The 17856-nt window shown below is 38.7% G+C and overlaps 1 protein-coding gene across 1 annotated transcript in view; it reads right to left on the bottom strand.

Annotated features, from left to right (window-relative positions):
* The window catches only part of PROSER1 (proline and serine rich 1), a 66162-nt gene that overhangs the window by 25812 nt on the left and 22494 nt on the right, over positions 1 to 17856 (bottom strand). The window contains exons 6-9 of the mRNA XM_084879512.1: positions 11630 to 11740; positions 9907 to 9990; positions 8538 to 8616; positions 7882 to 7977 (exon numbers count right to left, since the gene is read on the bottom strand). Coding sequence (XP_084735638.1) covers positions 7882 to 7977; positions 8538 to 8616; positions 9907 to 9990; positions 11630 to 11740 — 370 coding nt within the window. The remainder of the gene's footprint in view (positions 1 to 7881; positions 7978 to 8537; positions 8617 to 9906; positions 9991 to 11629; positions 11741 to 17856) is intronic.

Here is a 17856-nt window from a genome sequence, read left to right as displayed (position 1 = left end):
ATAAGATGGATAAAAAGAATGGAAGACAAATTCAACAATATGTGTAAGAACCAACATGAAATGAAGAACTAAGAAGAAATGAAAAACGACATAGCTGCTATAAAGAACTCAATAAAAAACATCAACAGTAGACTAGAAGACACAAAGGACTGCATCAGTGAGCTAGAAGACAAGGTAGGAAAAAATACCCAGGCAGAGCAGCATCTAAAAAAAAACTTTAAAAAACAGGAGGAGAGGCTAAGGAAACTTTGGGATAACACAAAATGAAACAACTTCCACATAATAGGGGTGGCAGGAGGAGAAAAAATTGAACAAGGAATAGAAAACTTGTTTGAAGAAATTATGACAGAAAACTTCCCTGATACAGGGAAGAAAACCCCCCACACAAATCCAAGAAGCTCAGAGTCTCAAACAAAATGAACCCAAAAATACCAATAACACTAAGGCACATTATAATTAAACTGGCAAACACCAACGACAAAGTAAGAAATCTTAAAAGCAGCCAGAGAGAAACAGAAAGTTACCTAAAAAAGGATCCCCCATCAGACTAGTGACTGATTTCTCAACAGAAACACATCAGGGAATGGAATGAAATATACAAAGTAATGCAAAGGAAAGGTCTGAATCCAAGAATACTGTATCCAGCAAGGCTAACAATCAAAATTGAGGGTGAAATCAGGAGCTTCACAGACAAAAATGCCCCAATCTAAAGACATGAGTGGATAAGAAACATGACCCATATATCTGTATACAGGAAACCCACCTTAGAAGGACTCACACAGATTGATTGCAAAGGATGAAAATAAAGGTATTTCAGGCAAATAGAAAAGAAAAAAAATAGCTGGGGTAGCAATACTTATATCTGACAAATTAGATCTGAAAGTGAAGGCCATAACAAAAGATAAGAAAGAACACTTCATAATACTAAAGGGAGCAAGCCAACAAGAAGGTATAACTCTGGTAAATATATGCACCCAATACAAGAACACCGAAATAAACAAAAAAACTTCTGGAGAATATCAAAGGAGAGATTTCACAGCAATACAGTCATAGCAGGGGACTTTAATACCCCACTATCACCATTGGACAAATCTTCTAAACAAAAAATCAGCAACAAACATCAATCCTAAATGACTCACTAGATCAGATTGAATTAATTGACATCTTCAAAACATCTCACCCCAAAGCCACAGAATATACATTCTCCTCAAGTGACCTGGGTCATTTTCAAAGATAGACCACATAGTGGTTCACAGGCAAAGTCTCTTCAAAGTCAATAAGATATAAATCATATAAAGCATCTTCTCAGATCACAAAAGTATAAAACTAGTAATCAAATATAATAGAAACAATCAAAATAATCAAACACCTGAAGGCTAAATAGCATGCTATTAAACAATCCAAAATCTATGGAACAGTAAAAGCAGTCTTAAGAGGGAAATTCACAGCTCTATTGGCCTACTTCAAAAAAATAAGGAAAAATGATAATTATCTAACCCTACAACTCAAAGAGTTAGAAAAAGGGCAACAAGAAAAGCCCAGCAAGCAGAAGGAAGGAAATAATAAAGATCAGAACTGAGATAAATGACATAGAGACAAAATAATAATAATAATAATAAAACCAAGAGCTGATTCTCTGAAAGAATAAACAATATTGATGAAACTCTATCCAGCCTCACAAAGAAGTAAAGAGAGCAGACCCAAAGAAACCAAGTCAAAAATTAAAGAGGTGAAGAAACAACCAATACCATAGAAATAAATACTATGAACAACTCTATTCCAAAAAATGGGCAACAGATGAAATGGACATATTTTTAGAATATACACTCCCAAGACTGAACCAAGAATAAAAAAAAAAACCTGAATAGGCCAGTAACTACTGAAGAACTTGAAACAGAATCAAAAATCTTCCAGCAAACAAAAGCGCTAGTCCAGAAAGCTTTACAGGGGAGTTCTACCCAGCATTCAAAGAGGAACTAAAACATATCCTCCTCAGACTATTCCAAAATATTCAAGGGGAAGGCACAGTTTCAAGCTTTTTCTATGAGGCCAGCATTACCCTAAACCCAAAACCACATCAAGACACAACAAAAAAAGAACTACAGGCCAATATCCTTGATGAACATAGATGCTACTGTAAAATCCTTAACAAAATTCTAGCAAATTGGATTCGGCAATACATTGCAAAGATCATACCCCATGACTAAGTGGGATTTATTCCAGGGATGCAAGATGGTACAATATCCGCAAATCAATAAATGTTTGTTTACATCACATAAACAAACTGAGACAAAAATCACATAATTATATCAATTGATGCAGAAAAAGCATTGGACAAAATCCAACACCCCTTTTTTTTTTTCTTTTTTTAAAATATGTTTTATTGATTTTTTTACAGAGAGGAAGGGAGAGAGATAGAGAGCCAGAAACGTCGATGAGAGAGAAACATCTACCAGCTGCCTCTTGCACACCCCCCACCGGGGATGTGCCCGCAACCAACATACATGCCCTTGACAGGAATCGAACCTGGGACCCTTCAATCCGCAGACCAAAGCTCTACCACTGAGCCAAACCGGTTTCGGCCCAACACCCTTTCTTTATAAAATCTCTCAAAACGTGGGAATAGAGGGATCATACCTCAACATAATAAAAGCCCTGTATTACAAACCTGCAGCTGACATCATACTCAATGGGCACAAACTAAACTCATTTCCCCTAAGAACAGGAACAAGACAAGGATGCCCACTTTCACCACTCCTGTTCAAAATAGTACTAAAAATACTCTAAGCCATAGCAATCAGACAAGAAGAAAAAATAAAAGGTATCCAAATTGGAAAAGAAGTAGTAAAATTGTCCTTATTTACAGATGACATAATACTATACATAGAAAACTCCAAAGACTCCACCAAAAAGCTACTAGACCTAATAAATGAATTTGACAATGTAGCAGGATAGAAAATTAGCACCTAGAAATCTATGGCCTTTTTATACACCAATAATGAACTCACAGAAAGAGAAATTAAAAAAAAAAATTCCATTTACCATTGTACCAAAAAATTTAAGATGCCTAGGAATAAACTTAACAAAGAAGGTAAAAGACCTGTACTCGAAAAACTACAGGACATTGAAAAAGGAGATAGAGGAAGACATGAACAAATGGAAGAACATACCATGTTTATGGATTGGTGTAATCAAGATCATTAACATGTCCTTACTACCTAAAACAATCTATAGATTCAATGCAATACCTATTAAAATACCAATGGCATATTTCAAAGATCTTAGAACTCTCCAAAAATTCATCTGGAATAAAAAAAAGACCCCAAATAGCCACAGTTATGCTGAAAGAGAAAAAACAAAGTTGCAGAGATTACAATGCCAGATGTTAAGCTATATTACCAAACAACTGTTCTCAAAACTGCCTGGTCCTGGCACAAGAACAGATATATAGACAATGGAATAGAATAGAGAACCCAGAAATTGACCCAAGCCATTATATTCAATATTTGGCAAAGAAGGTAAGAGCATAGAATGGAGTCAAACAGTCTCTTTAATAAACGGTCATGGGAAATTTGGTCAGATACATGCAAAAAAATGAAACTAGATCACCAACTTACACCATACACAAAACAAACTCAAAATAGCTAAAGGACTTGAATGTAAGATGGGAAACCATAAAAAATCCAATAAGACTCCATAGGCAGCAAAACTGCATACATATGTTGTAGCAATATCTTTCCAGACAGACCCTAGGGCGAGAGAGACTAAAGAGAAAATAACCAAATCTGCACAGGAAAGGAAACCTTCAACAAAACAATAAGAAAGCTCACTACTTGGGAGGACATTTGCCAATGATATTTCCGATAAGTGTTTAATCTCCAAAATTTACAGAGAACTCATACAACTTAACAAAAGGAAGATAAGTGAAAACAATCAAAAAATGGTCAAGGGATCTAAATAGACACTTTTCGAAAGAGGACATACAGAAGGCCCAGAGACAAATGAAAACATGTTCAAAGTCACTAATCATCCAAGAGATGCAAATCAAAACGACAATGAGGTACCATCTCACACCTATCAGAATGGCTATCAACATATCAACAAACGACAAGTGCTGGGGAGAAAAACAAACCCTATTACACTGCTGGGGGGAATGCAGACTGGTGCAGCCCCTATGGAGAACAATATGTAGTTTCCTCAAATATTTAAAAATGGAGTTGCCATTTGATCCAGTAATACCACTTCTAAAAATATATCCCAAGAAAATTGAAACACCAATCAGAAAGGATATTGAACCCCTATGTTCATAGCAGCACTACTTATAATAGATAAAATTTTAAAACAGCCTAAATCCCCATCTACAGATGAGTGGATTAGAAAAGGATGGTACATCTATACAACAGAATACTACACTGCTATATAAAAGAAGGAATTCTTACAATTTGTAGGAGCATGGATGGAACTGGAGAGCATTATACTAAGTGAAATAAACCAGTCAGAGAAAGATAAATATCACATGACCTCACTCATTTATGGATAATAAAGAACGTTATGCCGAGACCGGTTTGGCTCAATGGATAGAGCGTCGGCTTGGGGACTGAAGGGTCCCGGGTTTGATTCCGGTCAAGGGCATGTACCTTGGTTGCGGGCGTATCCCCAGTAGGGGGTGTGCAAGAGGCAGCTGATCGATGACTCTCTTTCATCGATGTTTCTAACTCTCTATCTCTCTCCCTTCCTCTCTATACAAAATCAATAAAATATATTTAAAAAAAAAAAAAAAAAAAAAGAACGTTATAACCTGATGAACCAAAAGATAGATACAGTGGCAGAGAAGCATCGAATAGACTATCAAATTACTGTGGGAAGGCTGGGGAGTACTGGAGGGGGTGGGGGTAAGAGATCAACCGAAGGACTTGTAAGTTTACATATAAGCATAACCCATGGACATAAGACACTGGGGTGGTGGAGTGAGGGCATGTGCTGAGGTGTAGGGGACACTAAGGGAAGGTCAATGGGGAAAAAAAGGAGATATATGTATTATTATTTGTAATACTATAAACAATAAAATAAAATTTTTAAAAATTAAATATAGATGTGAAATAAAAAGCTTCCAAGGCAACAAAAATGTTAAAGTAGTATATCACCATCTAACCAGCCCTGAAAGGAATGCTAAAAAGACTGCTGTAATAAGAAGAAATAGAGAAAAAAAACAGAGAGAAAAATAATTAAAATGGTAATAAATAAGTACCTATCAATAATAACTTTAAATGTAAATGGCTTAAATGGTCCAATCAAAAGATACAGGGTGGCTCAATGGATATAAAAATATGACTCTTACATGCTTTCTACAAGAGACCCACCTCAAAACAAAAGATGCATACAGAAAGAGAATGCATAGATGGGAAAAAAATTTCCATGCCAAAAAAAAGCTGACAAAATAGACTTCAAAATAAAGGCCAGCATAAGAAATACTAAAAGTCACTACTTTAATACTAAAAGAATTGAGATAACAAGAGGATATCACTCTGGTAAACATATATGCACTCAAAGGAGGAGAACCAAAATATATTAAAAAAAAAAAAAAAATTCTAGGGGGAAATTAAGGGAGAGATCAGTCATACAGTCATGGTAGGGGATTTTAACACTGTTGAATTCACTGGATAGATACTGTAGAATTCAGTGTTTCCCAAAGTGTGGTACGCGTACCCCCAGGGGTATGGGGAAGAGTTTGGTGGGGGTACGCGTTGCACCGGAGTTTGGTGGGGATATGCACTGCACCGTGCTTAGCTGCGCCTAACTCTACGTTCTCACGAGTACGAGGGGTACTCAGTGTTACCAAAATTATAGAAGGGGTATACATATGTCAAAAGTTTGGGAAACACTGTTCCTTTAAAAGTTAACAAGGAAACGGTGACTCTAAAGGACACACTGGATCAGATAGATTTGACATTTATAAAACAATTTCACCCCAAAGCTGCAGAATAGACATTCTCCTCAAGTACACATGGGTTATTCTTAAAGACAGACCACAGGTTAGGACACAAAACAAGCCTCTACAAGAGCTGGCACAGTGGTTGAGTGTCAACCTATGAATTAGGAGGTCTGAGTTCGATTTCCAGTCAGGGTATATTCCGTTTTCTGACTTGATCTTCAGTAGTAGGCATGCAGGAGGCAGCTGATTGATGATTCTCTCTCATTATTGATGTTTCTATCTTTATCTCCCTCTCCCTCTCTGAAATCAATAAAAATATATATTTTAAAAATAATTAAATAAAATAAAGTACTCATACAGTTCAATAAAAGGAAGATAAACAATCCAAGTAAAAAATGCATTAGACCTAAATACACATTTCTCAAAAGAGGACATACATCTCCTAGGACAAAGGAAACTAAGGAGAAAATAAATGGGACTACATCAAAATAAAAAGCCTCTGCACAGCGAAAGAAACCATCAATAAAATGACAAGAGAGCCCACTGTATGGGAGAACATATTTGGCAATGATGCATCTAATAAAGGACTAATATCCAAAATATTTAAGAAACTCATACATCTTAACAAAAGGACAAATAATCCAATTTAAATATGGGCAAAGGATCTAAATAGGTACTACTCCAAAGCAGACACAGATGTGAAGAGACGTATAAAAAAATGCTCAGTAACTGTTCATCCAAGAGATATAAAACAATGAGGTATCACCTCACATCTCTCACAAAGGCTACCATAAGAAAATCAACAAGCGATAAGTGCTGGCAAGATGTGGAGAAAAGGGAACCCTAGTACACTGCTGGTGGGAATGCAGGCTGATGCGTCCATGGAAAACAGTGTGGACTTTCCTCAAAATATTAAATATGGATATGCCATTTGACCCAGTGATTCCACTTGTAGGAATATATCCTAAAAAACCCAAACACCAATCAGAAAGAATGTATGGCCTGGCCAGCATGGCTCAGTGATTGACAATAAACCCTGGAGGAGAAACACTACCATTTGACAAGCTATAAGGACATATATAAGATTTAATATTATAAAAATGTCAATTTTCCCAACTCCTATCTAATAAAAAGGGATTATGCTACTTGACCCTCACACTACCGCGAAGAGCCAGTTGTGACACCCTGCTTCTTGAGCCAGTTGTGACACCCTGCTAATTTGCAACTCTCACTGGCAGGTATAAATTAGTACTTGTTTTGGAGAACAGTTTGGCAATATCTGCCTCTAATAATAAAAGGGTAATATGCTAATCAGACCAGACATCTTCCAGATGTCATTCTGTCATCCTTCCCGACAAAGCCAGGCCCTGAAGGAAGCCAGCCTGGGTCCCGGGTGCCTGCTGGTTGCCAGAGGAGGGAAGCCCGGGTCCCTGAGGGAAGCTGGTGCTGCCAGCCCAGGTCCTGGGTGCCACAGGAAACAGTGCCAGCGGCCAGTGGAAGGAATATCTACTCTTGCATGAATTTTCATGCATTGGGACTCTAGTGTAGAATAAAATATTTAAACTTCATATCCCATGTTCCTAAGGAAAAGATTAATTGGAAAATGCTGGGGAGAGTTTAAGCCTCTCTAAGCATCCCCTTATAAGACTTTCTTCCCCATGGTAGAAATATTTTGTGCAAATGGTGATATCCATTAAGAAAATTATACTTTTTCTGCTGAAGTTGCTTGCTCCTGAGAAATGATTCTCATTTCTATAACACACTATTGTTCACACATGTAGGGGAAGAGCGCTGTAGGAAAATCTCCATATCATACTCGGATTCATCAATCGGTTCCTATTTTGTGCTCCCTCTTTTATGACACACCATTTCAAACAACTATCCCTTCCAAGAGTACATTCATGTATGGATAATTTATATATGTTGAACACCCCATAACATTAGTTTACCTGTTCCTGCTGGATTAGGAGTATATGGAGGTGGAGGGGGTACGCCAGGAGCTATGACATTGGCTAATGGTACTAGACCTGCATTGTTATAAGCACCTAAAATAAAAACATAATAGAAAAATATATAATTTGTTATCATTTTGTGGCCAGGAGTTCAACTAGGTACATTAATGCGTTTATCTAATTTATTTTTAAAACTACAATATAATAGAGTCGCACTGTATGTGAAAGTTGGGTAATGGAGTAGATGAAAATAGATCAAATACGATAATTAGAGGTTCTTATTCCAACACTGCATGCTAACCCCAGGCATAAGCTCACTAAATGGCATGGCAGGTAGAACCTGCCATACTTAAGGATGCCTTTGAATACCAATTATCAAAAAGAGATTCAGGATGATTTATCAAAGAGAAAACCCATGATAATAAATAAAGTTGAAAAATAATCTATAGTTCATTTAGCAAAAGGAAAATATCCTAAATAAATTGTCTGCTCCATTGTTATAGACCAAGACACTAGTTAAGCTGCCTGTGGGTAAGTTAACAAATCACAGAACATTTTATAGGTGCTTGCGATTTCCCAAGTACATATACCAGCACTTACTTTCAATTTAATAAGAGCAAAATGAAAAAGTGTAACATGAAAGAACTCCTTACTTGGTGCAATAGTTGCATGTGGCCGGCATGGAGGTATTGGATAAGGAACGGGTTTATGTGGATTGTATGTTGAAGGAGGCTAAATGAGGGGGTAAAGTACATCAGTTAGAAATAAATCAACTAAGCACTCTACTGACAAAACAAAATGTAACTTGTTTCAAAATATTTAGTCATAAGAGGCTAAAAATGCCCAGCAAAGCTAATGCTACTGGACCAACACATGGCACAAACAATGAAAATCTATTTGCTTTAAAACATGTGGTTCCTGCCAAAACCGGTTTGGCTCAGTGGCTAAAGCATAGGCCTGCGGACTGAAAGGTCCCAGGTTCGATTCCGGTCTAGGGCATGTACATTGGTTGCAGGCACATCCTCAGTAGAGGGTGTGCAAGAGGCAGCTGATCGATGAATCTCCTTCATTGATGTTTCTAACTCTCTATCCCTCTCTCTTCCTCTCTCTGTAAGAAATCAATAAAATATATATATATAAAACATATGGTTCCGATGAAATTCCAAAGGTAGACCCTGACCAAGATTGCCACAGAGATGTTTATTTTTTATTTCAGCATCAAATCATCTCCAGTGAAGGGTCAGATCTTATCCCAAACAGCCAATTTCTCTCTGATCTGCCTAATGTAATTCAAGAATTCCTACCTCTTCCTATGTAACAAAAGAAATCCACTAGCTTTTGGAATTAAAGCTACCCAAGAACCTTCAAAAATCCCCCAAAGTTATTAGGAATGCATTCATCTTACCCTCTTTTCCCCTTTTGAAAATAAAAAACAAAAAAGTTTTCTTTAGCATTCAACATGCTGCCAAATATAGCAGAATGTAGCCTGGAATTATGAATTCAGTATTTTAGTCTTTTTTTTTTTTTTTTTGCCTTTTGAAATCCACAAATCTGTTATCTTTGATGGAACTTATATAAATAATAAAGAACTTAAAAGAACTGGTTTCTAGAGAAGCAGCGGTATAGCAAAAGCTAATCCAAATACTGTACTTTTAGGAGAGAGGAGAGAGGAGAGAGGAAAATATTCTTTCTCCTTGCTCTGTCCTGTTTTACTAACCCTAATACTAATTTGGCCAAACCATAATCTTAAAGTGAACCCTCCATGCTTTATACTTCCAAAGGAACAGCTAAATGTGGCAAGAGAAAAAAATAAAAACAAATTATGTTTTCACTTTAAAACAAAACAAATTCAAAAAGGCCCTTAGCACTATTAATTAAGTTATATTGTCCTAGGCCATGCATTTTCTGAGGGATTTTAGTATACTTTGAACTTCCTAACACACAAAAAAAGAATTTACACTTTAAACAGAAAACTACATCTAAGAGTTATGACCTGTTTCATCATTTATTTTCTAAACATACTGGTTTAGATGGTCCAAGAATCCGTGCAGCTATTCCTTTGCCTTCATTGGTACATTCTTCACCATCTTTTTTCAAAGGGGTTCCCTATAAAAAAGAAAAAGAATTGAGACTTTTGAGAAACCCTATAACAAAAACAAAACAAAAACCCCTCACTATATAGGCTTATCTCATTTTATTGTATTTTTCCTTTATTGCACTTCACAGATATAGCATTTTTTTTTTTACATCAAAGGCAAACCTCCACCAACAAAAAGATTAAGACTTGCTTTATTGTGGCACTCCCTTTATTAAAGTGGTCTGGAATTGAACCCACAATATCTCTGAGGAATACCTGTATTATTGTGAAGAAAAGGACCTGGTAAGCATTTAAACACTTGGATTCCAGATTCAACCCTGCCCTGGATGCATGATCCTGATAAGTTCCTCATCACTCCTCTACCACAGAATCCTCAAAACAGGTACAGGGGTCCTCAGAAGTACACACATAATAAGAGAACTAAAGCATACTTTAATTATTTTCCCTCCCAACAGATGCAATCAGAAATAGACCTACATGCTATAATATATGTAAGAATCAAAGAGTACCTGTATTACAGTTGAAACATAATGACAAAAAAAATGGTGTTCTCTATAAGCATTAAGCATGCTAGTTTATATTATACAAGCGCAAGTAAGACTTCACTCAAGGCTGCTATAATTAACAGACCAGAATAAGTAGACTATTACACTGTGTCACCCTAATAGTGTGTGTGTCCCTAAATGGTTGGAAGCCAACTTCCAAGATAGTGCCAGTGATCCTCACCTCCAACATGCTGTGTTCAGTCCCCTTCCAGAATGAATAGGGAAACCTATGCAACACACAGGATATTCCAGAAATGATGGCATTTGACTTCCAAGGCTAAGTCATACAGACAACACAGATTCCACTTATCTTCTCCTAGATGATTGGCTCTGGTGGAAGTCAGCAACCATGTCATGAGGTATCAACCAGCACTATGGAAAAGTCCTTATGATAGAGAACAAAGACTTCTTGCCAATAACCTACACTAACTTGCCAGGCATGTAAAGGAGCCACTTTGAAAGTATAGTATGGAGCTCCAATTTAGCCTCCAGATAACTGCAGCCTCATGAGAATCCTGAGCCATTATCAAACTAAGTCATTCCCAGATCCCTGATGCATAGCACCTACATGTGATGATAAATGTTTTCTGTTTTAATCCACTAAGTTTTAGGTTTATTTATAACACTACAATAATAACACCATTCTTTGAAACAGCTTACAAAAAAACTTAGAAACACTGGATGATATAAAAACCAGTTTCTTTCTTGTCAGACTTCTCAGAGGCTTTATTATACAATAGGATTTTCCAGGAAAAAAATATTGCATGTAGTTTTCCAAACATACTTAACTGTGAAACTGTCTGAGAAATATTGAGAGATGCTCTTTTACTAAATGTAAATAAGTGCTTCTAAAATACTTGAAAAAACAAAACAAAGCAAAATCATCATCTTTGCTATTTGGCGTGTTCTGTACATTTTACAAAAATACTTTAATGTAGTTGATATATCAACTTTCAATATATGAATTAAGTTGCTGACATAACAAAATTCCTTTTCTTTGTAGAAGCCTCATCAACTTATATATTCTTTAAATATCATAACTATGCTATATTTCATATTTAGCCACAAGAAGTTTCAGATATAGCTATAAAAGTATGCTTACTGGGAAAATTCCATATATGCGACTAGGTTTTCCTTTGGGATATGGATTTCCTGGGATTGTTCCACAGGAAGATATCATAGCATGAGGAGCTTTGCAGCCTCCTTTGAAAGCCTGTAACATAAAAAGAAGAGAGTGGTAAAAAAAATACACACAAATAATCTTATAAAATTAAGTATCCTGGACATTGGAAAGTCCTGCTATAAAACATGAATTAAGAAACAGCATCCCATTCAATCTGTTCTTATATCAATCAGCACTTATTAATGATAAACATGACCAAAATTAATAAGTAAAAATCACTTTATTTAAATGGAGTTATTAAAATGGTAACAAAGTTTTTAATGTCACAACTAAGATTCAAAGATATCTTCACAATGCATTTTGTAAACTGTGTGCAAAAAAATGTCCATTTACTATTGAATATGTTCTATTTTTCCAATGACCAAGAAATAACATTGTCCAACTCTATAATCACCAACCTCATATTACAGACAAAGCACGGAAATCACTTAGATGAAAGAAACATGGTTTCCATTCTGATGAAGTTTATAATTTAAAGGAGGAAACAGAAACAAATAACATGGAGTATGGAGTGTCTGAAGAGCTGTAATGTTTAAAAAAAAAAAAAAAAAAGCAGTGTTCAATTTAATGTTACATAATTTTGATATATATTGAGGGATGGGATTTTGGTCTGGTTTAATATTTTATCCATAGCTTCTAAAACGATGCTTAACACATATTGAGTTGTTGACCAATAAGTACTTATTAAATAAATGAAAAATACTATATTAGGTGACATATCATACATTCCAATAAATTTATACTGTTATAGGAATAACGAGTTATAAATGTTTGATTTAAAAATATGACATTCTATATATTGTTGTAGAGATACATTAGTTGTATACATTGTGTGGCCATATTATTATGATCTCTCAACGCATAATAATCTGGACACTCAGTGTATATCCTATATATTAATAATAAAGGGCTAATATGCAAATTGTCTCCTTGACTAGGAGTTCGACCAGCAGGCAGACCAGCCAACCACCCATGTCCCCTCTCCCTGGCCAGGCTGGCCGGACCTCACCCATGCACTAATTCATGCACTGGACCTCTAATACACACATACACACACACACACACACACACACACACACACACACACACACAGAGTGGCCAGATTATTATGCATTCAGAGATCATAATAATCTGGCCACTCAGTGTAAATCCATTCACACATATTATCCTACCTAATAAAAGAATAATATGCAAATTAACCATCACTTTGCTACATCCACAAGCCACACCCACAAGCCCTCAGCCAATCACAGAGAGTATGCAAATTAACCCCATCCAAGATGGCTGCGGCCACAGAGAACAGTTGAGAGGCTTGGGTTTCCCTGGCATTAGAGGAAGCCAAGTTTTCCACACACCCTGGCCAACCTAGGCCTCCACTCAAGGATACAAAGTTTCAATGATAGAAGATACATAAACCCAAACAGAAATGGCAGCAGCCCCGGAGCTAGAGAGACCAGGAGGCTAGGGTTGTCCCCAGCAATGGAGGAAGACAAGCTTTCGCACACCATGGCCGGCCAAGGCCTCTGCTTAAGGTTACAAAATTTCAATTATAGAAGATACATAAATCCTAACAGAAATGTCTGCTGCCAGGGAGCAAGCAGAATGTTTGGTTCCACTTCAGGCAACAAATTTCAACTGTAGAAGATAAATGAATTCCAGATAGCCGGGCCTCCACTTGGGTCGCCAGGGGGCGTGGCTGGCCTGCAAACCACCACAGGCCCCTCGTCCAAGCAGCCCCACTCACCAAGGGAACCCCCACCCTGATCCGGAACACGCTTCAGGGGAAAACAACCAGACCCCCCTCATGCACCAGGCCTCTATCCTATCTAATAAAAGAGTAATATGCAGATTGACCATCACTCCAACACACAAAATGGCTGCCCCCATGTGGTCAAAGATCCTGCCCCTATGTGGACATAAGATGGCTACCACAAGATGGCCAGCAGGGGAGGGCAGCTGAGGGTGATCAAGCCTGCAGGGAAGTGCAGATAGGGGTGACCAGGCTGGCAGAGGAGGGAAGTTAGGGGGACCCAGGCCTGCAGGGGAGAGCAGTTGGGAAGAGACCAGGCCTGCAGGAGAGGGCAGATAGGGGTAACCAGGCCTGCAGGGGAGGGCAGTTGGGGGGGACCAGGCCTGTAGGGGAGGGCAGTTAGGGGGGGACCAGGCCGATGGGGAGGGCAGTTAGGGGGGGACCAGGCCGGTAGGGGAGGGCAGTTAGGGGCAAACAGGCTGACAGGGAGTGGTTAGGCATCAATCAGGCTGGCACAGGAGTGGTTAGGGGGTGATCAGGCTGGCAGGCAGAAGTGGTTAGGGGCAATCAGGAAGGCAGGTGAGCAGTTGGGAGCCAGCAGTCCTGGATTGTGAGGGATTCCAGATTGGAAAGGGTGCAGGCTGGACTGAGAAACATCCCCAACCACCCTGTGCATGAATTTCGTGCACAGGGCCTCTAGTTAGCTATCCAATCCAGCCTACTACTAATACCCCAACCCTAGAAATTATCTCAATTTGGCAATATTATGAATAGTTGCAGGAAAAATGCCCTTACATATTAATTTGTACTTTTCTATTTATTTCCACAGAATAAATTTCTAAATAGCATTTGTGGATTAAAAGATGTGAACATTTTAAAGGCTTTTCAAGTTTGCCTTCCAGAAACACTGTACATTGACCAGACAGATGATTCCACAGAACACTCAGAACTATTATTTCTGAGAAAGAAATGACATGATCAGAATGTTTTATTAGGAAAAAAACAAAAACAAAAACAAAAAAAACCTGAAAATTCTTGATACCTTAAAGAACTTAGCCAAGGAAACCAATGAAGAACTTATTAAAGAAATACAGGTTCACAGAAAGGGAAGTCCTCATAACTTCTGGCTATAAAAAACAGTGGGAATTGTGGCTGAGAAGGAGGGCTGCTGGAGTCCCAGGCAGTTCCTCTTGAAGGGCTTGTACATGGACTTACTCCAACTCACACCCTCTGAGTTCTAGTGCCTGGGAAGCAGCTTGAAAGGAGCCAGAAACATTTGGGGAGGAACTGAGTTGTTTAGTATCAGGCCGAGAACTGAAGGGTCAGCTTTCTGACAGGAAAAAAGTACTGACAGAGGCCACTGCTCCTTTTTCTGAAACATTCCCTCTCCACAAATAGACCCAGCAGATGGGCATCATATCTGAGTCTCCATCAACCTACCTAACACTGTCTGCCCAAACCTGGTGATTCCCTGAGACCCACCCCACCCAATTATGGGCCCATCCAAGACATTTCCAGTGGCTTTTCCATACCAATGGTCTCTCTTGCCTCATGCTTCAGACTTTACTAAAACTTCTCAAACAAGCAGCATCTCGCTTATGTGTATGCTATATCTCTTGCTAAGTGGCCCCAAGCCAAGCACTAGTGGATGCTGGACTTGGTTCTCCAATCCCAAGACAAGTAACAGCCATCTGCGGATCACTGGGTAGCTTTAGCTAGATGGCCCAGGCAAGGCACATGTATTAACTGACCTTGCTCCTCATGGGAGGCCCAAAATTCAGTGCACCTGATGGACAGCTTCATATCATACCAGATTACCACCCTACCATCTACACAAGGGACACACTCAGGTGCAGACTCCGGGAACACCAAAGCCCCAGTGAAGCAAGTTCTGCTCTATAGGATCAACTCCCTTGTAGTCACAGAAGGTACTCGCAGCAAATTCCTTCTAGTGACACCAATAGCATTTATGGTTCCGCTATAGCAATACAGTGCACACAGCATACACAGGGGGTGCATCTGGAACACACAGCTCCTATGACTGGGGAGATTGAGCCAGGGCCATACAGGACAAGGTCACTCTTTCAAGTCCAAGAGATGTAGCAGCTCTACCTAATACATAGAAACAAACGTAGGAAAGCAGACAAAATGTGGAGACAAAGAAACAGGTTCTAAATGAAAAAAATAGGAGAAATTTCCAAAATAAAAAATTTTCAAAATAGCTGAAACCAGTTTGGCTCAATGGTAGAGCATCGGTCTGCAGACTGAAAGGTCCCAGGTTCGATTTCGGTCAAGGGCATGTACCTGGGTTGTGGGCATATCCCCAGTAGGGGGTGTGCAAGAGGCAGCTGGTTGATGTTTCTCTCTCATCGACGTTTCTAGCTCTCTATCTCTCTCCCTTCCTCTCTGTAAAAAAAATCAATAAAATATATATTTAAAAAAATTTTTTTTTTCAAAATAAATGAAATGTAGGCAAGCAAATTACCAGATACATGGTTCAAAACAATGGTTATAAGGATGCTCAAGGAACAAATTGAGTGAGCACTTCACAGAACTTAGTGAAGTAGATACATTCTTTTAAAGATCAGAAAGAAGATAAAGATGTTTACTCTCACCATTTCTATTGAACTTATACTGCAGGTTTAGCCAGGATAATTAGGAAAAAATTATATATATCTTTGCAGATAACATGATATTGTATATAGAAAATCCTATATTGCATATAGAAATTCTTTTTCAACAGGATTTTCAACATCATGAAAAAGGACATAGAAAGCAGTTAGAAATGAAGGCTATCCTAATTGAAATAAAGAGCCAAAACAAGTTTGGCTCAGTGGTAGAGCTTCGGTCTGCAGACTGAGGGGTCCTAGGTTCGATTCGGTTGAGGGCACGTGCGTTGGTTGTGGGAACATCCCCGTAGGGGGTGTGCAGGAGGCAGCTGTCGATGTTTCCCTCTCATCGATGTTTCTAGCTCTCTCTCTCCCTTCCTCTCTGTAAAAAAATCAATAAAATATATTTTTTTAAAAAAAAGAATACTTTATGGGGGGGGGGGCAAAAATGGTGGCAGAATAGACAGACGTGTTCTGATCCTAGTCCAGGAACAGATAGAAAGAGTCGCTCGGGGAGTGTTTGTTGGCAAGCTAGCAGATAGCATAACTCTAAGAGAAGGTAGGGGAATGCTGAACATGGTTCCCTGACCAAGCAGCCCGCACTGCAGCTGAGACCTCTCCTGGAGCTACAGACTCAGAGGGAAAACTACTAAAAAGTGGATCTTAGCTGAGCCTTGAAAAAACCACTCTAGAGACCACCGAACAGCTGCAAGGCCCTAATAGGCACAAACACACGGATTCAAGGGAGCTCTTTACTCCACAATGGAAAGGTCAGATTTTGCCTGAGATAACGTGAGGTATCTGGGTCCTGGCGGCGGTGGCGGTGGTGGTGGCGGTCATGGTGGCTGCTGTGGAGGCAGCCCATATATATAGTGGCGACAGAGAAAAAAGCCGTGCTGCAAGACCCTGAGGACCAGGGAAGTCTGTGCCCGCAAAAGTCCCCAGCTGCTGGGTCTGGCATGATCCGTGAATGTGGAAAGGGGTCCTCAAGGATGCTAACAGAAGGCGACTCTAAAAAGCAATCCATTCTGATCTGACACAAAGGGAGAGCATAAGAATTTGAAAGGTGTGTAGTCTGCTTGAATTTGCAGACAGACCCATCTTTCAGCCACCTGGGCCTTTCCCCCTTTATCCACTTGCTTCTGATTACCAAGCAAAGACCACCCAGTTTGCCATGCCGTAGGTGTCTGCAGGGGGAAATTGCTTTTCAAGAAATTGGAATCAGAGCGGGGAGAGACTATCTGGGAGCGTTTGGAGGCAGCCCACCTCCACAAACTGGTATTGAGTGCCATAGAGAAAGACGGCTAAGGCAGCCAAAAAGAAAGGGAAGTCAATCTAGAAACACTGCCACCTAGGGACTGAATTACAAACTGACTTTTTTTATTATAAGTGTTACTAAATAAAAAATAAAGGAACATAAGAAATCAATAAACCACCTACTTAAAAAAAAGGACTAGCTTACAACACTGAGGTGCAGTGGAACACAGGGTATTGCAATACTGTCTGGACTGAGAAACAGGCGTGCCAAACAGAATAACAGAGGAAATAAATGACCTTCACTACTGCACATTTTTAATGCTATTTTATATTGTATTTTATTTTCATTTTTTGCATCTTTTACTTAAACATTTTTTTTCCTCCTCACTGATTTTACCTTTTTAATTATTACATTGTTAGTTTCAATCAGCGTTACTACTGCTATTTTAAATTTTGTTTCCTTTCTCCTTTTTTTCAAGTGCCATTTTATTTTCTCTTTATTTATTGTGATTAGTGTTCTTCATTCTATT

This window comes from Pipistrellus hanaki (assembly GCF_964339955.1).
Source record: "Pipistrellus hanaki genome assembly, chromosome: 3".
Classification (NCBI taxonomy): Eukaryota; Metazoa; Chordata; class Mammalia; order Chiroptera; family Vespertilionidae; genus Pipistrellus; species Pipistrellus hanaki.
This window is presented reverse-complemented; position numbering and strand designations above follow the sequence as displayed.